Below are 25,700 nucleotides of genomic sequence, written 5' to 3'. Positions count from 1 at the left end.
CTCCATTCCATTACATTGGATGGATGTTGGAGGTTCCACTGCAAGTCCTCAGGTGAAATAGAAATAGAACATAGAACACCACAGCACAGTACAGGCCTTCCGGCCCACAATGTTGTGCCGACATTTTATCCTGCTCTAAGGTCTATCTAACCCTTCCCTCCCACATAGCCCCCTATTTTTCTATCATTCATGTGTCTATCTAAGAGTCTCTTAAATGTCCCTAATGTATCTGCCCCCACAACTTCTGCCGGCAGTGCGTTCCATGCACCCACCACTCTCTGTGTAAAAAACTTACCCTTGACATCCCCCTTATACCTTCCTCCAATCACCTTAAAATTATGTCCGCTCGTGTTAGCCATTGTTGCCCTGGGAAAAAGTCTCTGACTGTCCACCTCGATCTATGCCTCTTATCATCTTGTACATCTAAGAACAGAAAAGGCTGGAAATACCCAGCAGGTCAGGCAGCATCTGTGAGAAGAGAAGCAGGGTCAACATTTCGGGTCAAGGACCTGACAACAAAGGATCTTTGACATGAAACGTTAGCTCTGTTTCTCTTCCCACAGATGCAGCCTGACATGCTGAATACTTAAGGTATCTTCTGTTTTCATTTCAGTTCCCATATCTGTAGTTTTTTTGATCTTCAAGTCCTCAGCTGAAGTGGTTCCTAGATACGTAAAAACCCTCTGAAATCGCTGCGTATTTGCGATAAACTGAGTCCAATTCAAATCTCAATTTGTGAATTCAAATTAAGTCGTTTTAGGTTACAAGGAAGTATAGGGCACACGTTGATGTAAGTGGAAGTGATTATTTTCTTCCTGAAAACATATCGTTGTGTAAAATATTGTTACACCATGGAACTTTGAAACACCTTCACTGAACAATTGAAATATTTGTCAGATTCAAGTCATCATGAATACAGAGCAGTACATATTCCATAGGCCATTAATCTCAGAAATACCATGTTAATTCAGAAATTGATTTGTTTCTGCTGTATATTAATAATATTCATATATTTAGACACCTGTCATAGGCACATAGCAGCCCATTTGAGAGGTGCCCCATCCACAGCCATTCACTCACTCCACCACCAACAGACAGTAGCATCAGTTTGTACCATCTACAGGATGCACTTCAGCAACTCACCGAGACTCCTCAGACAGCACCTTCCAAACCCACCACCTCTGCCAGCTAGAAGGACAAGGGCAGCAGAAGCACGGGGACCACCACCCCCTGAAAGTTGCCCTCTGAGCCACACACCATCCTGACTTGGAAATATATCACCGTTCCTTCACCGTCGCTGGGTCAAAATCCTGGAACTCCCTCCCTGACAGCAGTGTGGGTGTACCCACACCTCAAGGACTGCAGTGGTTCGAGGAGGCAGCTCACCGCCACCTTAGCTCAAGGGACAGGCAATTAAGTGCTGGCTCAGCCTGCGAAGCCCACATCCCTTGAATAAATTTGCTGTGGGGAGATACTTTATTTGCTTATTACATAGAAGGAGGCCATTCAGCCCTCCAGGTCCATGCAGACCATCCGATTCGTCCCAGCCCCCCTCTCAATTCCTGTTTTCCTGCAGCTTATTCTCTCTCACGCGCCCATCACCTTCCCCTTGATCCTCTCTGCCACTGCTCTACACTCAGTAGTCATTTAACTGACCTGCACCTTTTTAGGAATCTGGGAGAAAACCCATTCAGTCATGGTGGAAGTTCAAACTCCAACCCCAGAGCACCCGAGGTCAGGATTGAACCCAGATCCCTGGAGCCGTGAGGCAGCAGCACTAACTGCCATGCCATCACGCTGCCCTATTTATTAACACTGCAAGCAGGCACACAATGATCCTAGCTGTTTTGGATAGAATATGCTTAAGTTGTAATTTGCTAAACTTGCTGCCAACAAATTCTAAAGTTGCTTGCTCCCATCATCAAGTTAAAAGCTTTGATATTTTTAACACACCAAAACCAGTTAATGAAAAGGCTGTCTTCAGTAGTTTAATGCTTAAATACAATGTGCTCTTTAGATCATGAAATTACATGGAACATGTGACATAAAATTGGACTATTTGTCCTAAATAGTCTGTGTTGGCATTTAGACTCCACAAGTCTCTTTCCATTCATCTCAATCTTTTAGCATCTCTTTCTGCCCCCTGGTCTCTCTTCTGATTTCCTTTGGAAAGGATCCCTACTATTCCCCTCAACCATTTTCAGTATTGGCGGCACGGTAGTGTAGTGGTTAGCGTAACGCTGTTACAGTGCCAGTAAACTGGGTTCAATTCCGTCCACTGGCTGTAAGGAGTTTGTATGTTCTCTCCGTGTCTGCGTGGGTTTCCTCCGGGTGCTCCGGTTTCCTCCCACATTCCAAAGACGTACGGGTTAGGAGTTGTGGGCATACTATGTTGGCACCGGAAGCGTGGCGACACTTGCGGCTGCCCCCAGAACACTCTACGCAAAAGATGCATTTCACTGTGTGTTTCGATGTACATGTGACTAATAAATAAATATCATATTACTCTGTTCCCCATTCTGAGCACTTTCACAGTAAATATATTACTCTTATTTCCCTGGTAGTGACGGTTTGGAACTTATGGCACTAAGTTTTGTCTGGCACATTTCCTGGATCACAAGAGTTATACATTTCAAATGCTCCTCTTTGGTTCCTTGCCTTTCCTGAGCTGTGCAAGGCATTAGAGAAATGCAGATTCTTTCAATGGCGCTGTGTTGTGAACAAGATATAATGCAGGGGCAAACATCGTCATTGTGTTTATACTGAGTTAGTCCTTCTGTTCACAATAAACATGAACTTGGGAGTAATAAACGTCTTGTGCCCTCGTAGAGTCAGACAGCACACAAACAGACCCTTTGTCAGAATCAGCACGGTGATCATCAAGTACCAATTTACTCTCGAGACACAAGACTGTAGATGCTGGAAGGTAGAGCAACAAATGATCTGCTGGAGGAGCTAAGCGGGCCGAGCAGAATCTGTGGGGGGAAAAGGAATTGGTAAATTGGTTTATTATTGTCACTTGCATTGAGGTGCAGTGAAAAAGTTGCCTTGCATACTGTCCATACAGATCAATTCATTACAATAGTGCATTGAGGTAGTACAAGGTAAAATAATAACAGAATGCAGAATAAAGTGTTACAGTTACAGGGAAAGTGCAGTGCAGGTAGACAATAAGGTGCAAGGTCACAGCGAGGGAGATTGTGAGGTCAAGAGTCCATCTTATTGTACTAGGGGACCGTTCAATAGTCTTTTAACAGTGGGTAGAAGCTGCCAACATTTTGGGTCAAAACCCTGCATCAGGATTGAGAGTGGAGAGAGAATAGAATATGAAGAGGAGAGGGGGAGGGGCTAGAGAAACTGCAGATGCTGCAATCTGGATGAAAAACATGACGATGCTGGAGGAACTCAGCGGGCCAGGCAGCATCCGTGGAGAAAAGCAGGCGGTCAACGTTTCGGGTCAGGACCCTTCTTCAGGACTGAAGATAGGAAAAGGGGAAGCCCAATATATAGGAGGGAAAAGCAGAGCAGTGATAGGTGGACAAAAGAGGGGAGGCGGGTTGGGCACAGGGTGGTGATAGGTAGATGTAGGTGAGAGACAGTGATGGGCAGGTGTGGGGGAGGAGGGGAGAGCAGATCCACCAGGGGATGGGTCACAGGTAAGGAGAGATAACGAAAAGGGGTAGAAAAAAGGGAGAGAGGCTGGGAAAGGGAAGAAGAGAAGATAGGATGAAGGATGATGGGCAGAAGGAGCTGGGTGGGGAAGGGTGAGGGGTGGTGTTGGGAGGTAGATGGCTGATAAGTGGAAGCAGGCAAAAAAAGGCAGATGGAGCCAAGTGGGGAGAGGGGAGGGTGAAGGTGGAGCCGGTGTTTGGAGGAGGGTAGATGGAGGCAGACAGAAAAAAGTCACTCTAATCCTATTCTAATCCCATTCTATGTCCTCCCCATATTCCCACCAACTTGGTCCCACGTGGTCACAGGGAGAACGTGCAAACTCCACACGGCTCTGAGCTGCTGGCTGCAGTGAGGTGGCAGCTCTACCAGCTATGCCGCTCCACCACCCAATTCATGCCACATCTCCCTCGTTAGCAAACCTCTCCATATTTCAATTCCTTTCTCCATACCTCCTCCGGCTCTACAACTCTATGATACCAGCACCCCCGCGACAACCACCCTGTCATTGATGGCCGAGCCTTCACATGCCAAGTCACTAAACTCCCTAAGCTGCCCAGCCACTCTGCCCGTCTCTCCTCCCCTACCTCTTTGATTAGGCTTTTGTTGACCACATTAGATAAATGTTAAGGGTCCATTAGAAGAAGGAAATCTCTTATTTCCCCAGTGCCTTTTCTGACCTCAGGGGATCCCAGTGCATTTTACAGCCAATGAAATATTTTTGGAAGTGCATTAATTATTGCAATGTGGGAAATGCAGCAGCTCGGGTGCACACAGCAAAGATTGCAAAGAGCAATGTGACAATGGACAGATAATTATTTTGTTAACTTTGTTGGTTGAGAGTTCAGTACCAGCTCCTCGATGCTGCTTTGCTTACCGTGGATCCTTCACATCTGTGTGAGAAACAAGGCAAGGTCTCAGCTTAGTGTCTCAGCATCTTTATCGGTATAGAACTCTACAGTGCAGTACCACCACTGTAGGTGGAGGAGGCAGATACTCTCACGACATTGAAGAAGCATTTAGACAAGTACTTGAATCGCCAAGGCTGCGGACCTAATGCGGGTAAATGGGATTAGTGTAGATAGGTATAACGAACAGCATGGACATAGTAGACTGAAGGGCCCATTTCTGTGTTGCGTGTCTATGACTCTGTGACTCTAACTCCCTCAGTACTGCACAGCAAGAGTCAATGCTCAAGTCACTGAAGCTGGACAAGAGGGTAGAAATTTGTCTTCAGTCTCACACATACTCATTGCTTGACAGGTGACGTGTACTCTGCTTCTGATGTCTGGATTAGAGGAGCTGAGTGCCTGAAAGGGTGGTTGAGGCACCACAGTTATAGAGTGAAGAGCACTTGAGCTGTAACCATCCAGGCCAAGAAGTGGAATTAAACTGGTTGAAAGGGCTAGTTAAGTATTTAATTAATTATGTTGGCTGGCATGGACTTCTGTCATAAACATCCATGATTCCTATGCAGTTGCCAAGGATGAATTGCTACCCCATGGACATCTCTCATTTTCAGGCCCAAGTATGGTGGCTCGTACTGTCTCGGAGAGAGGAAGAGATTCAGGATATGCAACATCAAGGCCTGCGTCTCAGACTCACCTTCCTTCCGTCAGATGCAGTGCAGTCAGTTTGACACCATGCCTTACAAGGGGAAGCTGCATAAATGGATTCCTGTCCTCAGCAGAAGTAAGTCCACTGTTTGTTGGTTATATTTACTGCCATGCTACATGCTTTTTTCCAGCTGTTATTACTTTTGTAATTGATTTTTTATTGATTGCTGTTTGCAAGAGTTGGAATAGGCACAGTGAGTGAACGGTTTCCCTTGTGCCTGCCAATCTTTGATTCTCTGATTCAGCTCACCTGATATGTGCTCATTGAAAGTTTCCTGTAACGTACAAGGAGGAGATTCTGGGGAAAATGCATTTTTATTTTTGCTGACGTTTATCGAAAGTTTCATGCAGAAGTTCGAGCTTAGTCTCCAGGTTAGGTCCAGATCCAGCCTCTCTGTGGCTTCAGTGATACAAACTGCTGCCTGTGGGTAGGATCACAGGTTTTGTTATAGAGTCAGTCAGACAGCATGGAAATAGGCCCTTTGGTCCAACTTGCCCAGGCCGACCAAGCTATCTACCTGAGTTAGTCCCATTTGCCTGCATTTGGTCCATATTTCTTTTACCTTTCCTATCCATGGACCTGTCCAAATGCCTTTTAAATGTTGTAACTGTACCCGCCTCTGCCACTTCCTCTGGCAGCTCGTTCCACATACCCACCACCCTCTGTGAGTAAAGGTTGCCCCTCAGATCCATTTCAAATCTTTCCCCTCTCACCTTAAACCTATGCCCTCTAGTTTTAGACTCCCCTCCCCTTACATCTGTTACATCCCTCGCTCTCTGCTGTGTTTATTAATGTACTCTTGCCTCCGAGCCAGAGAGAGGGAGCGTACAGATAATAGTGTCGCCATGGAGTAAGCAAATCAACAGATGTGATGGAGATGCTGTGACTTTTAGTCACACTCCAAAATGAAGCACAGAATCCTCGGCTAGAACTGCAGTACTATACTGAGGGAGTGCCGCCCTGTCTGACCATTGTTTCTCACTCATTCAGTTTGCTCCAGGCTATCCTCTCAAAGATGCAAAAGATTCCATTGGACTACTTGATAAAAGGGAAGGAAATTGATCCTCAGATCCTGACACCAATTTTAAGTTACTCATCTAATGTCACTTAAACAAGTGATCTCGCCTTTTTCACGTGAACGTTTGTGTGATCGAGCTGGTTGCTGTAATTCTCACATTGCAAGTGTAACTAGAGTGCAGATTGCCATGCATTTCACTGCACAGGCCATTCAGCCCAACAAGCCTCTTCCCACCTCACTTCATCTAATCCCATCACCATATCCTTCTATTTCTCCGCCACACACCCCCACACCCCCACCCCATGAGTTTCTCCAAATTCCTTTGCTGTACACCTCCACCACTCTCCACACTCTCCAGGGGAAAGTGTTTCTTCGGAATTCCCTGTAGGATTTAATTGTGACCACTTTTATAATGATGGTCTCAGTTTTGGATTCCCTGACAAGGGAAACATCTCCTTTACATCTACCCTTTCAAGACTCATCAGAACTTTGAAAGGCCTTCATCTACTCATCCCTCACCCATCTCATTAACCTCGTATATCTTTCCAGTGCCACTGTTTCCTTTTTAGACCAGAGCTTGGAAGAATTTTTTCAAGTACTGGAGTTCTAGCCAGTTTAGTTTCAGAGTTTGGGCTTCTAAGCTCTGGTTTACCAAAAACAAATGCATAATCTAGTACAAAGCCACTCAGAGTGGTTCAAGATCTTTAATAAATTGCAATAAGTTGAATCACTGGGGTTGCTTTGATTTTTCCCATGGTGTGACTGTGCCCCCAGTTAATCCCTGTGAGCTACACTGCCGACCTGTAGATGGCTATTTCTCGGAGAAGATGTTGGATGCCGTGATTGATGGAACACCATGCTTTGAGGGGAACACCAGCCGAGACATGTGCATCAATGGAATTTGCAAGGTACAGTCTAGTTTCAAGGCTAGGGGTGTAATATATCTATATGGAGGAACATACTGAGACCCCATTGGACAGTAGAGCCACATGGTCTGCCTGTTGTGTGGCAATTGCAATGGCACTGACTGGAATGAGTAATCTGTCAGGAGCTGGCAGACTCAAGATGTGTAAAGATTAGAAATAACACTATATTCTGTAACACTATATTCTGCATTCTGTTACTATTTTCCCTTGTACCTCCTCAATGTACTGATGTGATGAAATGACCTGTATGGGTGGCATGCAAAACAAAGTTTTTCACTGTACCTCGGTTCATGTGACAATAATAAACCAATTTAAAATGTTGGAAACACTTAGTATGTTAAGCAACATCCATAGAGAGAGGAACAGAGTCAATGTTTCAGATCATATATAGGTTAATTGTTATACACACAAGTAAACTAGTATCTTTTTTATTGAGGTAGATAAATATTTGAAAGATTGAGAAGTCGATGTTTGTGGGGAGCTGGCACAGAAGAGAAGCTGAGGCCAGCATAAGATAAGATACCTTTATTAGTCACATGTACATCGAAACACACAGTGAAATGCATCTTTTGCGTAGAGTGTTCTGGGGGCAGCCCGCAAGTGTCGCCACGCTTCCGGCACCAACATAGCATCCCCACAACTTCCTAACCTGTATGTCTTTGGAATGTGGGAGGAAACGGGAGCACCCGGAGCAAACCCGCGCAGACACGGGGAGAACATACAAACTCCTTACAGGCAGTGGCCAGAATTGAACCCGGGATGCTGGCGCTGTAAAGCGTTACACTAACCGCTACACTACCGTGTCTGCCCGATCAGCCATGATCAGAGTGAAGGGTGGGCAGACTTGAGGGGCCTATTTTCTTGTGGTCTTGCATTTATGAGCAGTTCCTTGGTGTGTTTGTGAAAACTTTACATGGGGAGTTCCATTTATATTTAGTGCATCAGTAATGTGATAAGCGGCATGCTTTCCAGAGTGGCAATATTGATCCTGATAGCTGCCAAGAGCCCAGAAAAATCGAAATAGTTTATGGCCAGTCATCAATTGGAAATAGCAGCAATGTGCTTGGTTTGGACACTTGCTCCAGTAAACAGGGCAACGCCTGTCCTTTCATCTTCTGAATACCAGGAGCCTACTTTCTGGTGGTGTTGGAGCAAGACCAACAGGTTCAGTGCAACTTGGAGATGGACGCCCATCGAGTTAGTCTCAATCGGGCACAAAAGAAGAAAAGCTTTCATTTCCATAGCGCCTTTCACAACCTCAGGATGTTCCAAAGTTCTTCACGACCAATTAAGTAATTAATTAAGTCATTATTGCAATTTGGAATCATGCCACACTGTTTGGGCATAGCAAGCAAAAAGCAATGTCACAATGACAATTGATACTAAAACTTCCAGATCCCTGAATTGAAATCTGGCCTTTTGAGTTACTGAAGATTTGGGTTCTAAGGTTTCTTTGAAAGCTTTACAATTAAGGAATTGAAGAGTTCTATTACTGAATGAAGTGGCAGCAGAGTTGAAATGATTAGGGACTCTGTGCTGAAGAGGTTGAAACCTACTTTACTTTTTAGAGAAGTGCAGACGAGATAATGCCAGTAGTTTCATGAATCAGAACTCCTGTTGGGAGCCCATTTGCCAGGCTCTGTTGGCCTGAAGATTGGCTCTGTTGTTCAGTAACTCCATTGACAATTGCACATTCATGGGTCAGATGCACAATCCAAAATTCAGACAGATAACTGCCCCCCTCTGTAGTCTGCAGCTTGCTCAGATGAGAAGGTTCTTTCATGCTATTCTTACTGCAAATTAAGCAACACTTTGCAATAAGCACAGTTTTACAAAGTGTATCTTGTATAGTGGAAGAAAGACAATCAAAATAGGGATTGAATGCAGTAGCTGGATTGGAAAACACATTCCTGCCTTGTTATGACAGCCTTTTCAGTTAGAGGAATGACCCTTTGCTCATTCCTGTGTCGATGTGATGCTCAATGTATCCTCAATATAATGAACCTCTCTTTTATAGACATCTTGCACACTAACTTAACACCACTGTTCACATTTTGTCAAAAAATCTAATTAGTTTCTTTAAAATTAACACAATATAATTTATTCAGTTGCTGACCAATTGAAAGAGCCTTCAATGGAAGAAATAAGGGGAAAGGTTTCATCCTTTGGTCTCCAGTGATTTTGACCCCAGAGTGAGTACAACCAGCAGCCAGTACTCTCACACACCCGTAACTTTAGCAGTCGGGGCAAACGTCTCCCCCTAATTTGCAGCCTGATCTGTGATAATGGCTCCTCCATGATTATTGAAGCCTTCACATGCATTCAGAAATGTTCTGCAATCGTAAACTACAACATTAGGCTGAGACATTTCTTGAGATCAGGGAACAATAACCTTTAAGTAAAATACTTTGGCTCATATTCCATCTGTATGTGTGTGATGCCCACTTATTTAAAACTCTTTTGTGTTTACTATATATCCACGCCCAAATTTGCTGTTCAGAATCTTCAGGGAAAATGAAGCCAATCATTGACCTGGAGCATACAGTTTACAAGCAACTAACAGCTGTCCTCCAAATGACCCTCCTGGTTTATAGGCATTCCTCATTTAGCTGCACTTGTTAATTTAGGCAGCTTTCCCATGGGAGTGCATAGCAGTTGCCTCAAAGAACAGGCCAGAATACCAATATAAGTACAAACTGTGCTGAAATGCCCTGCCTGTACCCCTGATTAGTGTCAGTGGTTCTTGTATCTGGCATTGGTTGTTACAGTTTGTTCCATATGCAAATCTATAATTTGGAATATTATGTTCAGTTTTGGTCACCCTGCTGTCGGAAAGATGCCATTAAGCTGGAAAGAGTGCAGAGGAGACTTAAGATGGTGTTGCTGGGACTCAATGGACTGAGTTATGGAGAGATGTTGAGCAGTTTGGGACATTTTTTAATGGAGCATTGGAGAATGAGGGATGATCTTATAGAGGTGTATAAAATTATAAGGGGCATAGATAGGGTGAATGTACATAGTCTTTTTTTCCAAGGGTTGGGGAATCAAGAACTAGAGGGCATAAGCTTTAGGTGACAGGGGAGAGATTTAATAAGAACCTGAGGGGTATCTTTTTCACCCAGAGAGTGGTGAGTATATGGAACGAGCTGCCAGAGGAAATGGTTGAGGCAGGAACATTAACAACATTTAAAATATACTTGGACAGGTACATGGATAGGAAAGGTTTAGAGGGATATGGGCCAAACGCAGGCAAATAGGACTAGCTAGATGGGAATCTTGGTCGGCATGGACCAGTTGGGCCGAAGGGCCAGTTTCCGAGCTGCATGACTCAATGACTCTAAAATGAAAATATCCTAGCCATTGAAAGTTACAACCGGTGATTGACCTAGACTGTTCCATGGTTGTCTAGATTTCTACTGAGTGCATATAATCCTGGTTAGCAGATGAACAAAGTGGACAGGGCGCGATAACCACTGTCAATAGTGAACGCTGCTGGAGGTGTTCTGGGAGTTGGTTAGTTTAGCCAATGAGGTAACGGGTTAAGTGGATGACTCTTTCAAGCCATGAATGAGTCACGCTTGGTTCCCTATTGACGTTGACTTAGCAACGTTTCAACCTCTGGAGTTTGCCAAAGTGGAATTATCTGAGTTGGTTCCGGAGGTGGGTCAAGGGGAGAGCTCCACTTTCTCAGGGTGAACAACCCAGGGGCAAGATCTGAAGTTGGACGTTCTTTTTATTTATTCTTTCACAGGATGTAGAAAGCAGGCCAGCAGTTATTGCCGACCCTCACTTGCCCTTGAGAAGGTGGCGGTGAGCCAGCACAGACAGATACACCTCAGAAACAGGCCCTTCAGCACATCGAGTCTGTGCTGACCATCGAGCACCCATTTTTACACGAATCCTCCCCCAACCCATTTTATCTTCCCCACATTCCCAGCAACTCCCCCTCAGATTCCACCACTCATCGATGCACTAGGAGAAATGTACAGTGGCCTATTAACCTGCCAATTGGCATAGTTTGGGGATGAGAGAGGAAACCGGAGCACCCGGGGGGAACCCACGCGGCCACAGGGAGAACGTGCAAACTCCACACAGACAGCACCAGAGGTCAGGATTGAACCCGGGTCTCTGCCGCAGTGAGGCAGTGGCCCTACTGGCTTCACCACTGAGCCACCCCGGCTTCTTGAACCGTTGCAGTCCCTGTGGCGAAGGTAACCCCACAGAATGCTGTTGGGGAATTCTAGGATTTCTAGTAACGATGAAGGAACAACATTGTATTTCCCAATGCAGAAGTGTGACCCGAGTCAATTGCTTGATTGATTCTACCCACTTTAGAATTTACTTCATTCAGAACGCTTCCCCAAAAACAGTTTGATTCTGGTTTTAATCAGCGAGTGACTGGGACCCTTTGGACCATCTCACCTGAGCTAACTGCTGAGAAGAAGTAAATATGCACCCCACTTTTAAACATATTAAATTAAGAAAAGTTATTAAAATTGTAACATTACATTCCTATTGTTGATCTGTGGGAACAAGTAGCACGGGGGTAGGTTAATCGTTTAGTAATGGAACAAAAGTAAGTTGTTTTCAACTATAAAACAAACTTAATATAAAACTCAGGAACATTGTCCAGCAAAAGTGCTGACTCTCAATTTCATTCTTCAGAATGTAGGCTGCGATTATGAAATTGATTCCAATGCAGTGGAAGATCGGTGTGGAGTCTGCCAAGGCAATGGCTCTACCTGTGAGACAGTGAAAAAGACGTTTGATAAGAGCGAAGGATTGGGTAAGGCCATTCTGTTCCTGTGTCTGTGTTGCATCTTCCACCTGATGAAATGTCCCAAGGCATTTCGCAGGAGCATGTCAAAAGTTTAAGGTGTTTCCCCTGTTTGATGAGTCCTGACTGGGATGAGATGGAGGAGAAATTTCTTCACTCAATGGCTGTGAGTCTTTGGAATTCTCATCCCAAGAGAGCTGTGGACGCTCAGTCTTTGCGTAAAGTAAGACTGTGATCAGTGGATTGTTAGACCATCAGGCAATCAAGGGGTTACAAGGAATAGGCAGCAATTTGTTTTTTATAGAACATAGAACACTACAGCACAGGAACAGGCCCTTCGGCCCACAATGTTGTGCTGAACTAATTAAGCTAATGATACCTAATGACACTAATCCCTTCTGCCTGCACATGGCCCATATCCCTCCATTCTCTGCACATTCATGTGCCTGTCTAAGAGCTTCTGAAACGCCTCTATCGTATCTGCCTCCACCGCCACCCCTGGCAGCACATTCCGGGCACCCACCACTCTCTGTGTAAAAAAACTTGCCCCGCACATCTCCTTTGAACTCTCCCCCTCTCACCTTAAATACATGCCCTCTGGTATTAGACCTTGTGACCCTGGGAAAAATAAATCATATTTCATTACGACACAGAAGGCGGCTACTCGGCCCATTGAGTCCATACCAGCTCTCAGAGCAATCCCACCAATCCTACCCCTTCATGACCAGTTCAGCTATTGAATAGGCTTGAGGGGCTGTCCTTCTGATTTTCTCCTGCTTGTGACAAATCACTTTTTCTATAGGATGTGAAATCCAAAGGGAGTTTGGTGAGCCTGTATAAATTGGAGATTAAAAAGGAATTAAATCTACAGCAACAATTTTCACTTATATAGCGCCTTTAATGTAGCAAACTGTCAATATGTGCTTCACAGCAGGCATTGAATAATCAGGTGAAAATTACACAAAATGAGGAAGACACTGGGATGGGCGACAGGGAGTTTGACAGATAGGGAGGATTTGAAAGATGTGGGGGGCGGGGGGGGGGTGGGGGAAAGAGGCAGAGAGGTTTTGGGAGGGAATTCGAGGGCTAGGGCTTAGACAGCTGGATCGGCCACCAATGGTGGGGCTGTGGAAGTTGGAGGAGGGCTTTAGGCCCAGTTTAATTCCCACAATGACTGTACTTGTGAAGCACATCATCGGCTGGAAAGGACTTTGGAATGTTCTGACATGGACGTGGTGCTATAGCAATGCAAGTGCTTTCTTTCTTTAATGAAGGGTTTGGTGCTGGAGCTACTGGCTCAACTCCCTCACAGCCTTGCCGCAAGGTTAAAGCATAGAGGGCGACTTGGGTATAAAATTAAAGCCCAAACCCGACCTACCCACAGCCAACCTGAACTCAGGTCTCCTTCCCACTCCCACACCGACCTGTCTGTCCTCGGCATTCTCCATTGCTACAGGGAGGCCAAATGTAAATTGAATGAACAACATTTCATATTCCGGAAACACAAGAGATTCTGCAGCTGCTGGAATCTGGAGCAACACACACAAAATGCTGGAGGAACTCAGCAGGTCAGGCAGCATCTGTGGAGGGAAATAAACAGTCGACGTTTCAGGTCGAGATCCTTCATCAGGTCTCTTGCATAGCTTACAACCCAATGGGTTGTATGTTGAATTTTCCAATTTCAGGTAACCCACACCCCTGGTGTTCTCCCTCCCACACACAAAGTCCACCTATTTTTTTTCGCCCTTTGTTCATCCCTCCTATCCCCTCCCCACCCCCCCCCCCCCCCCCCCCCCAGCCAGTTCCATCTAACCCTCATCCCTTCCCTATCTGGGTCCATCTATCACCTACTAGCCTCTGTGCAACACCCAACATACTGCTAATATTTCTTGTTCCCTCTGTTCCTGTTCAAAGTGTTGACTTACACCTTTTGCCTCCACAATGCTGCTTGACCTGCTGAGTTCTTCCAGCATTCTGCTTTTACTCCAGATTCTAACATGTACTGTCTCTTTTGTCTTCTGAACCCATCTGACCCAACCATAGAACCTGACCACAGCCAATCTGAGCCCAACATTTTCAGCCACAGCCAATCCAAACATGTCCAACCCAACCATATCCAATCCAAAGATATATGATTCAACCACAGCCAATCCAAACATGTCTGACCCAACCACAACCAATCCAAACATGTCCAACCCAACCACCGCCAATCCAAACATGTCCAACCCAACCATATCCAATCCAAACATGTCCAACCCAACCATAGCCAATCCAGACATATCCAACCCAACCATAGCCAATCCAGACATATCCAACCCACAGCCAATTCAAACATGTCCAACAAAACCACAGCCGATCAAAACATATCCAACCCAATCACAGCCAATCCAAACATGTTTGACCCAATCCAACTTGAGCCTGAGGACTTAGCTGACCTGGTCTGACCATTGGTGTAAATATAATGACCTAAAATGTGTTTTTGATCTTTTGGAGAATGACACACCAAGTATTGATCAAGAACAAGGTACATGCACGGTAACACTAAGCAAATCACTCTGAGCTGGATAAAGTACTGAGCTGGGCTGCCATGACCTGACCCAAATGTTTCATCAGAACATACACCCAACCTGACCCAAAGCCAACACAAGTATTGCCAGGAGCTGAATCGCCAGGAGCTGGCAGTTAATCTCTTGGACACTTCTTTCAGTAGGAAAACCACTTTGAGAAGTGCATGGAGACACAAGAGGCTGCAGATGCTGGAAATCTGGAGCAACACACAAAGCAGCTGGAGAAACTCAGCGGGTCAGGCAGCATCTATGGAGGGAAATGGACAGTTGACATTTTGGGTTGAGTCCCTTCAGCATCTCCCCCTCTGTCATTCAGTCCTGATGAAGGGTGTTGACCCAAAATGTCAACTGTGCATTTCCCTCCATAGATGCTGCCTGACCTGCTGAGTTCCTCCAGCTCCTTTGTGTGTTGCTTGAGAAATGCATTAAGTTTTCCTTCTTCTTTGAACACCTTGGTGTATTAGAGAAGTGTTGGAAAGGGGTAGCAAGACGTTCTTGGCTCGAAGGAGACATTGGAGGAGGAGGGGTCATAATGAAATATTCAGAAATATGTCCATCAACCTCTGCACCTATTTTCAACTGTAGGCTATGTCGACATTGGGCTGATCCCTGAGGGTGCCCGAGAGATCCGAATCGAAGAGGTGGCAGAAGCAGGAAATTTCCTAGCCTTGCGGAGCGATGATCCTGAGAAGTATTTCTTAAATGGCGGCTGGATAATCCAGTGGAACGGCGACTACAAGGTGGCTGGGACAACATTCACCTATGAACGAAATGGAAACCTGGAGAACCTGACGTCACCAGGTCCCACCAGAGAGCCAGTGTGGATTCAGGTAATTCATAATTCTCTCTGTCATTATCCCTGAATGATGCAATGCATAGAACATCGAACATAGAAAACCTACAGCACAATTCAGGCCCTTCGGCCCACAAAGCTGTGCCGAACATGTCCCTACCTTAGAAATTACTAGGCTTACCCATAGCCCTCTATTTTTCTCAGCTCCCTGTACCTATCCAAAAGTTTCTTAAAAGACCCTATCGTGTCCGCTTCCACCACCGTTGCCGGCAGCCCATTCCACGCACTCACCACTCTCTGAGTAAAAAACGTACCCCTGACATCTCCTCTATACCTACTCCCCAGCACCTTAAACCTATGTCCTCTTGTGGCAACCATTTCAGCCCTGGGGAAAAGCCTCTGACTATCTACCTGATCAATGCCTATCATCTTATACACCTCTATCAGGTCCCCCCTCATCCTCCGTTGCTCCAAGGAGAAAAGGCCGAGTTCCCTCAGCCTGTTTTCATAAGGCATGCTCCCCAATCCAGGCAGCATCCTTGTAAATCTCCTCTGCACCCTTTCTATGGCTTCCACATCCTTCCTGTAGTGAGGTGACCAGAACTGAGCACAGTACTCCAAGTGGGGTCTGACCAGGGACCTATATAGCTGCAATGATACCTCTCGGCTCCTAAATTCAATTCCCCGATTGATACAGGTTGGCAAGGCAATAACAAAAGCAAATAAAACATTTGGATCTGTTGAAAAGTTATGCGCTATGCTTAAATAAAAACAGAAAATGATGAAAACATTCAGCTGGTCAGGCAGCATCTGTGGAGAAAGAAACGGGGTTAACGTTTCAGGTCAATGACCTTGCATTAGAACCGGGAAAAATTTGAGAAAAAGTAAGTGGGGAGGAGAGAAAACAAAAGGAAAGGTCTATGATGCAGAGAATGGAAGGATATGGACCATGTGCAGGCAGAAGAGATGAGGTGTCATTAACTTGATTAATTCTGCACAACATAGTGGGCCGAAGGGCCTGGTCCTGTCCTGTACTGTTCTAGGTGGAGGAGGTGGAGGGAGGATGAACGACAATGGGCGTGAAGCTGTAAGATAACAAAAGAGAAGGCGAAAATACAGAACAAAACAGTTTGGAAGAAATGATGAGTAGCAGGATTAAAATTGCTGGATTGATTAGTTATCTGAAATTGTTTAACTCACTGCTGCTTGGAAGTCTGCAGCATACCTAGTCGAAAGGTAAGGCGCTCAGCTTCTAATAATCAACTTGGTGAACTGTGCACGACTCTGGTTAGTGTGTTATAAAAATAATGTAGAGCCCTGGTCAAGGCATAAAAAAGGCTTGCAAGGAATTACCAAAATTGGGAAGCTACAGCTAACAGAAAAGGATAAACTGGGCCTACCTTCTCTTGAAAACAGAAGGCTGAGGTAAGGTCAAAGAAGTCTTCAAAACTATGGAAGATTTTGATGGAGTAGATCCAGGGAGAGAGTTTTCACCAATTGCAAAACTAGTGGTAATTAGTATAATATAGTTTCTAAGAAATCAGTGGAAAATTTGGAAGAGACACAAGAGACTGCAGACGCTGGAATCTGGAGTAACAAACCGTCTGCTGGAGGAACTCAGCAGGTCGAGCAGCATCTGTGTGAGGAAGGGAATTGTTGACATTTTGGATCATCAAGATCCTGTCCCGAAACATCGGCAATTCCTTTCCTCATACAGATGCTGCTCAACCCACTGAGTTCCTCCAGCAGATTCGGAGAAAACTTCTTTCCCAGGGAGTGGTGTAACTCACTGCTAAAGTGAATGGTTGAGGTGACAAGCATGGATATACATCTGTTCATGTGAAGCTGGAGTGCCAACAAAGGCCACTGAGGTACTGTGCTGTAAAGCCAATGTAATTCTTCATAACCTCAGAGTGCCGGTGCATCCCAGCTGAAGTAGACCGATCATTCTGGTTTTGTATCCTGGTGCTCTTGCGATTTCTTTAAGCAGAATGAACAAACCAGCTCCAAATTTGGAGCTTACTCTTGTGACTTGACTTGATACCCAACTTAGATGGCAGAGTGAGATTAAACATTCATCTCACTGGTCAGTCTTGAACGGGATCTTGCTGTGTGCTGAACTACTGTAACCACTTTCTACTGTGAGATATGTAAACCTAAGTCATCACGGGAAGTACTGGACCTTTGCAAAACGTGACTGGTAGCTCGTGTAGAACAGGGATGGTGGAGGAGGTCAAGGAGTCCAAAGAATGGAGACCACCTCATGGTGTGACCAAAGGTTTGCACGTACTGTGACTTGAATATGGCTTTGGACCTTTCAAAGCTGAGACCTCAAGAACTTCAGGGCACCATGTTGTAACTGAGCATCAGGGCACCATGATGTTTATAAGTACCTCTACAGATAAAAATCAGGAATTCTTGCTGATGGTGTTGAGTTCTTGCTTGAGTACAATCCTGCAGGCTACCAGGCAACCATCTGCTTCTCACCCGATTTCTTGCTTCCTGATGGTATCACTGCCCACCATGATCCTGTTGTCAGGGGCCATTGGATGTATCAGTTCTCTCTCTCACCACCGAGTCAGAAGGTTGCGGGTTCTATTCCCTCTCCGGAGACTTGGAACACAAATATCTGTGCAGGCCCCCCCCCCCCACCCCAGTGTCGGAGGGACTGTCTTTGGATTTGGTGTTAAACCAAGGCACTATCTGATCTCCTGAGTCGATGAAAAGAACCCATGGCGCCATTGTAAAGATAGGAGGGGAGGGGAGGTCTCCCTCATGTCCTGGTCAATATTTAACCCTCACTCAGATCACTAAATCAGATTATCTGGTCGTTGCTGTTTTATACCGCATTGCTATGCACAAATACTGCAGATGCTGGAAATCTGAAATACGAACAATGTGCTGGAAAAACTCAGCAGGTCAGGCAGCAACCGTGGCGAGAGAAACAGGTCATGCTTCGGTTCTGAGAACTGAGGAAGGGTCATCTGTGTCTCTCTCCACAGATGCTGCCTGATCTGCAGAGCTTTTCCAGCACTTTCTATTTTTGTTTCCGATTTCCAGCATCTGAAGTGTTTGATTTTAGGCCACTCAACTGTTAAGTGTGGTTTTTGATTAAAAATGGTAACAACTGAGCTGCTTTGATCTTTGATTAACTTTGTTATTGCAACAACATTTTTGTGGTATTGGCCACGAAAAGTCAGGAACAAGCAAATTCCCTGAGTCTCCAGGAGGTGGAAGCTGCACAGCTGTTGAAGCCACATGTACTGGTGGGACTGTGGTGAATCCCTGGTAAGGAGTGTGTGACGTATGTTGATCACATTAATTGTCAGTGACCCTGGGAGGTGTCTGTGACTTTGTTGCAATGGACGTGCCATCTACCATTAATATCATGGGACATCTACTGCCTTTATTTATTAAACTTTATTGTTACAGCACAGTAACAGACCCTTCCGGCCCAATGAACCCACGCCGCCCAATTACACCTATGTTAACCTGCTAACCCGTACATCTTTGGAATGTGGGAGGAAACCGAGCACCCGGAGGAAATCCACGCAGTCACGGGGAGAACGTACAAACTCCTTACAGACAGCGGCGGGAATTGACCCCCAATCGCTGGCTCTGTAATAGTGTTACGCTAACCGCTACGCTACCATGCTGCCCTGTTTCCCAGCCTATCCATTGGTACACTGCCTTCCCTGGTGGGAGGGTGGGATTACAGTGTGATGTTTACATAGGAATTTATATTGTACATGAGGGCATAGGTGAGAGGGTAGAGATTTAATAGAAACTTGAGGGGCAACTTTTTCACCCAGAGGATGGTCAGTATATGGAACGAGCTTCCAGAGGAAGTGGGTGAGGCAGGTATATTACATCATTTAAAAGATACTTGGACAGGTACACGGATAGGAAAGGTTTAGAGGGATATGGGCCAAACGAGAGCAAATGGGACTAGCTTAGATGGGAATCTTGATCGGCGTGGACCAGTTGGGCCGAAGGGCCTGTTTCTGTGCTGTATGAATATATAGGAAACCATGGTAGGATGAGAAAGTGCGCACAGGTAGAACGTCTCAGATGAGTTTATTCTCCAGGGTGCAATGAAATTCCTTGTTCGTGTGAAGCTCACATAGTAAACGTGGTGATAATAAATACAACAGTAAATACGACGACGAGCACGGCAGCACGTCTTTAATGTACTATTGGTGAATATTGCTCATAGACGTCCAACCATAAAGTTGCACGATCTGTTCCCCAGGAAATCACCTACTTCCAGGTCCTGGCTGAAGGAGGTCATTTAACTCCTTGAGCCAGACAGCTTTGTATCTGACCAGCTACCTGCCTTGCTCCCTTTCCCTCAATATCTTTTTCCAAAGAATCTGTCAAACTTTTGTTCGGCCATGGGCTGTTCTCAGTGGGATCGCTGCAGAGTTCCCCAACACTTGGAGTGAAGATCTGCTTCCTGACTCTGTCCCCTTGTTCTACACTTTCAGGTGAATTGGTTCCCTTAATGCAACCCCCATCAAATCCTCTTCATTATTCTGAATTCCACAAGTGAATGTTCACAGTCGGGATAAATTAAGGGTTGATTAACTCGTGAGAAATCGGAGCTGATCATGTTTGAACAGGAGATATCTCCATTGATTCAATTTTCCAGTGAAGACACTCTGAAATGGGTTGTGTTTTTTAGCTAATAAGGAAATCAATGGATGTGGGATTGGCTGGGAAGGACGAGGCAGGAGATCTCCCATGATGTTGAATGGTAGACCAGCCTTTGGATGTCTAGCTGCTGCTTCTGAAGGGTCTATCACTTTAATAGTTGCAGAGAGATAGTGTGGAGATTTTCTCATGTTGAATGTGGCCCCTTACCTCCCAAGTGGGAGGAAGGAGCAGCATGTGTGCTTCAGATGTTGCCAAGAGTCAACTAACCATATGCAGACAGATATACAGATCGACACACACACATACACACACACACACACACACACACACACACACACACACACGCACGCACGCAGACACATGCACGCAGACACATGCACATTCTTTGTATCCTCCACACAATGTGCACACACACATTGCTGGCTTTTTTGTGTTGTATTTTTCTGCATTTGATATATTGTTGGTCTGTTCGTTCCCACTGAAGTCTGTACGTTGTCCAGTGTAATATCCGAAAATAGAGATTTTTGTGTTTCAGCCAGGTTCTGTCCGTTTGATTTACGGCAGGGTTAGTTACTAAGCCCTGGCTTCCCCCCAACTTGAGGACTACTCTTCCTGTATGACACCGTGATTCCACTCCCCATCCCCGCTCCCACAGCTCTTCAACTACGGGGAACGCCACTGCTGACCTGTCCCTGATCTAAAGCAAACCCAAATGCACACACGAGCCTCTAGGTAACAGTCCGGAGAGGGGAGCTTTTTGTCCCTACTAACTAAAAGAAAGAGCGAAGTTTTATCTCCACAACCTGCTGTCAGAAAAACAAAGAACTAAAAAAAGGGATTAATATAGAATTTGTGTAAACACGTAGTTAATGGTCAGTACAGACTCAGTGGGCCAAAGGGCCTGCTACTGTACCTGTTTATGGCCTTGGCACTCTAAATCTAGAGACCTTTCATCTAGGCCAGTGACTTTAAGCGATGGGCCAGTAATTTACAGCAATCATAGACACTAATAGAACATAGAACATTACAGCACAGTACAGGCCCTTCGGCCCACAATGTTGTGCCGACCCTTTATCCTGCTTTAAGATCTATCTAACCCTTCCCTCCCACATAGCCCTCCATTTTTCTATCATTCATGTGTCTATCTAAGAGTCTCTTAAATGTCCCTAATGTATCTGCCCCCACAACCTCTGCCGGCAGTGCGTTCCACACACCCACCACTCTCTGTGTAAAAAACTTACCCCTGACATTGCCCTTATACCTTCCTCCAATCACCTTAAAATTATGCCTCCTCCTGTGAGCCATTTTCACCCTGGGAAAAAGTCTCTGACTGTCCACTCAATCTATGCCTCTTATCATCTTGTACACCTCTATCAAATCACCTCTCGTCCTCCTTCTCTCCAAAGAGAAAAGCCCGAGCTCACTCAACCTACGTCTGGAAAGAGGCCATTTGGCCCAAGATGACCATGCCAACCAATGAAGTACATTCTGGACAAGCCCCACTGCCCAGCTCCTGTTCTGTAGCACAGTGGGCAATACCACATCACTGATCCTCCTGGTGTCACTCAACTGAGGTGATGGTTTCTGCCTCCACCAGCCCTCCAGGCAGTGAATTTCAGTCCCCTGCCATTCTCTGGGTGACAAAATCTCTGTTGGTTTCTCTAACCTTTCTATGAATTACCTTTACCTATCTCCCCTAGTTACCCACCTCTCTGCCAAGAGAAGTAAGCCCTACCAATTCATCCTATTTATAATAAACCTCTCATCATGATATTCACCTCACTTAAATCTTACCTCAACCTTCTCTGTTCCAAGAAAAACAAGACCAGCTTAACCAGGCTCTCTTTATAACTGAGCTCCATCCCTGGTAACATACTTGTTAATCTCTTCTGCATCTTCAGTTGGGACTTGGGAGTCCTAGTGCAGGATTCCCTACAGGCTAACTTTCAGGTTGAGTCAGTAGTAAGGAAGGCAAATAAGGGTCTCGACCCGAAAACATGGACTGTTTATTTCCCTCCACAGATGCTGCCTGACCTGCTGAGTTCCTCCAGCATTTTGTGTGTGTTGCACTAGAATATAAAAGCAAGGATGTAATGCTAAGGCTTTATAAGGCATTGGTCAGAGCACATTTGGAGTATTGTGAGCAGTTTTAGGCCCCATATCTAAGGAAGGATGTGCTGGCGTTGGAGAGGGTCCAGAGGAGGTTTACGAGAATGATCCTGGGGATGAAAGGGTTAATGTATGAGAAGCATTTGATGACTCTGGGCCTGTACTTGCTGGAGTTTAGTAGGATGGGGGGGGGGGGGGGGGGAATCTCATTGAAACTGATCGAATATTGAAAGGCCTGGATAGAGCGGACGTGGAGAGGATGTTTCCAGTAGTGGGAGAGTCCAGGACCAGCGGGCACAGCCTCAGAATAGAAGGATGTCCCTTTAGAACAGAGATGAGGAGGAATTTCTTTAGCCAGAGGGTGGTGAATCTGTGGAACTCATTGCCACAGAGGGTGGTGGAGGCCAAGTCATTGGGTATATTTGAAGCGGAGGTTGATAGGTTCTTGATTAGTAAGGATGCCAAAGGTTACGGGGAGAAGGCAGGAGAATGGGGAGCAGACTCGATGGGCCAAATGGCCTAATCTGCTCCTATGTCTTAAGATCTTCATTGGTACAGTCAGATCTTTTCTGTGGTGTGATGACCAGTACTGTACCCAGAGCACCTGCCATAGCTCAACAAGTATTTACATTGTTCAAATGTGACCTCTCCACCCACATTTGCCTCGCCCAGTACAGGAAAAGATCTTATATGCCTTCTTAACCATAGTCAAGGAAGCTTAACTAAGGTTATCCAGTCCACTAGATCAGCTCAGACAGAATGCAGGAGTGAACAGTTACCATCCAGAGCTATTGGATTGCAAGCCCATGTTTACTGTATATAGCACCTTTAACATAGAAAAACATCCCAAGATGCTTTCCAGGGGAGCAATTAAACATAATTTGACTCCGACCCAGGAGATGAGGACAGGGTCACTGAGAGAGATTTTAACGAGACTCTTAATGGAGGAGAGGTTTAGGGAGGGATAAAGGTGCTAATGTGTCTTGGCAGCTGAAAATACGGCCACAATGATTAAAATATAGAAAGTGCAAGGGCCAGAATTTTTTGGAGGGATTTTGGGCAGGAATGGGCCAAGGGCCTGGAGGAGGATGATAATGCAGGTGAGAACTTTAAAATAGAGGTGCTGTCAGACTGGAAGGTACGGTAAGAGGGCAAGGACATGAGAGGCAGGTTGATGGGATGGTTCAAGTTAGGGTACATACTCAAAGTGAGTGTTGGAGATCAGGCTGTGATACTCCATCACTGGTTCCCCAATCCCTTGCTGCTATTGCTTCCAACTGGGAATCTGGGATAGTCTATATGAGGCTGTCAGCTTTAATCTAGGAGAAACACAGGACAAAGAACAGGGAGAGAAATTCCAACCAGAGGGATCATGTGCTCATTATTCATGAGCCTTGATTCAGCTGCTAATCATATGGGACCCACTTCTAAAACTTGAATTTCCTCCATTTCTAAAGTCTGTGGTTAAATAACTCCATCAGTAGTGGAGATGCTTTGTCGTATCTTCAGAGAAGAAAATGCAATCAGTTTTTGTGAAAGAACATTGTGAGCTGAGTGGTTCAGATAGTTTGTCACCTCCTCCTGAATATGTCTTCATTCCCCCCCCCCCTCCACCAGCACTGAAATCCCCCCACACACAACACACATTCCTCCAGGAATGAATTGGAATACGCCACGAGCCATCAGTCAGTGGATAAAAGTTGAAAACAGCTGTCAGCAAACTGCTGGAGGAACTCAGTGGGTTGAGCAGCATTGGTGGGGGGGGAAAGCGATGGACAGACGGAACCCGGTGAATGATGAGTGGAAGTGGACAAGGCAGAAGAAAAGAGATGGAGGCAGGTAGGGAATCATCCTTCCCCCTCCTCGATCCACCAATCACCTACCGGCCCCTGTCTCTGCCCTCCCCTCGCCTCTCTATACCGGCTTTCTTCCACCTCTACTTTCAGTCCCACTGCAGACTTTCGACCTGAAACATCGTTAGTTCCTTTCCCCCACAGACTCTGCTCAACTTGCTGAGTTCCTCCAGCAGATCGTTGCTCCAGATTCCTGCATCTGCAGTCCCTTGTGTGTCTGTCTTGGAGACAGTCCAACTGACCCACTGAAGGAACAAAGGAACTTGCATCTCTAATGTCTTCAGCACCTTACAGACCATGACATTCCACTCAATCACTCTTTAAAATGTCGGAAACATGACAGCCAATTTGCACACAGCAAGATCCCACAAGCAACAACGTGATAATGACCAGATAATGTGCTGTAGTGATGTTGATTGAGGGATAAATATTGATTCTAAAGAGGCCTCCCTTATGCTTCAATATAATAGCAGTCCTGATGAAGGGTCTCGACCCGAAACGTCGACAGTTTATTTCCATCCATAGATGCTGCCTGACCTGCTGAGTTCCTCCAGCACTTTGGGTGTGTTGCTGTTAATAGCATTGGTTACTTTTGTCCACCCTCCACTGCACGGTTCCCACCCCCTCCACTTCACCACCCCCACTCCACTACCCCCCGCACGGCCCATTTCTCAATCCCCTTCCGTTACCTCTACCACCCGTCACTTCACCATCCCATCTCCCACTTCACCACCTCCTCCACTCCCAACTTCCTTAATTTCCAACTTCCTTCACCCTCTTTCACTTCCCAAACCCCAACTGCTCCAACTTCTCCCTGGGTAACGACGGGGTTCCGTTCCTAATACAAGGTTAATGGCAGGACTCTGAGCAGTGTGGAGGAACAGGCGGATCTTGGGGTCCACGTCCATAGATCCCTCAAGGTTGCTGCGAGGTCGATAGGGTTGTTAAGAAGGCGTATGGAGTGTTGGCCTTCATTAGTCAGGGTATTGAGTTCAAGAGCCGCGAGGTGATGTTGCAGCTCTATAGAACTCTGGTCAGACCACACTTGGAGTATTGTGTTCCGTTCTGGTCGCCTCATTATAGAAAGGATGTGGAAGTTTTAGAGAGGGTGCAGAGGAGATTTACCAGGATGCTGCCTGGGCTGGAGATCATGTCTTTTGAGGATAGGTTACGTGAGCTAAGGCTTTTCTCTTTGGAGAGGAGGAGGATGGGAGGTGACGATAGAGGTGTACAAGGTGATAAGTGGCATAGATCGAGTGGACAGTCAGAGACTTTTTCCCAGGGCAGCAATGGCTAACACGAGGGGACATAATTTTAAGGTGATTGGAGGAAGGTAAAAGGGGGAATGTCGGGGGTAAGTTTTTTACACAGAAAGTGGTGGGTGCGTGGAACGCACTGCCGGCAGAGGTTGTGGGGGCAGATACATTAGGGACATTTAAGAGACTCTTAGATAGACACATGAATGATAGAGAAATGGAGGGCCATGTGGGAGGAAGTGTCAGATAGACCTTAGAGCAGGATAAAAAGTCGGCACAACATTGTGGGCCGAAGGGCCTGTACTGTGCTGTAGTGTTCTATGTTCCTGTGAACTTTTCGTAACCCGGACAGTTTGCAAGTCAGAAAAAAGGCTGCATATGGAGTTCTAAACCTGCAGAAGATGCCTGCAGCCCCGCAGCAGATGGCAAATCCATCCCACCAGTCTCCCAAACGCTCGT

At 45.8% G+C, this 25,700-nt stretch overlaps 1 protein-coding gene across 1 annotated transcript in view; it reads left to right on the top strand.

Moving 5' to 3' along the window:
- The window catches only part of LOC127584088 (A disintegrin and metalloproteinase with thrombospondin motifs 7-like), a 169,218-nt gene that overhangs the window by 84,639 nt on the left and 58,879 nt on the right, over window positions 1–25,700 (top strand). Inside the window, exons 12-15 of the mRNA XM_052040647.1 lie at window positions 5,192–5,361; window positions 7,079–7,212; window positions 11,896–12,016; window positions 15,160–15,404. Coding sequence (XP_051896607.1) covers window positions 5,192–5,361; window positions 7,079–7,212; window positions 11,896–12,016; window positions 15,160–15,404 — 670 coding nt within the window. The remainder of the gene's footprint in view (window positions 1–5,191; window positions 5,362–7,078; window positions 7,213–11,895; window positions 12,017–15,159; window positions 15,405–25,700) is intronic.

The sequence above is a fragment of the Pristis pectinata genome, chromosome 28 (genome assembly GCF_009764475.1).
Source record: "Pristis pectinata isolate sPriPec2 chromosome 28, sPriPec2.1.pri, whole genome shotgun sequence".
Classification (NCBI taxonomy): Eukaryota; Metazoa; Chordata; class Chondrichthyes; order Rhinopristiformes; family Pristidae; genus Pristis; species Pristis pectinata.
This window is presented reverse-complemented; position numbering and strand designations above follow the sequence as displayed.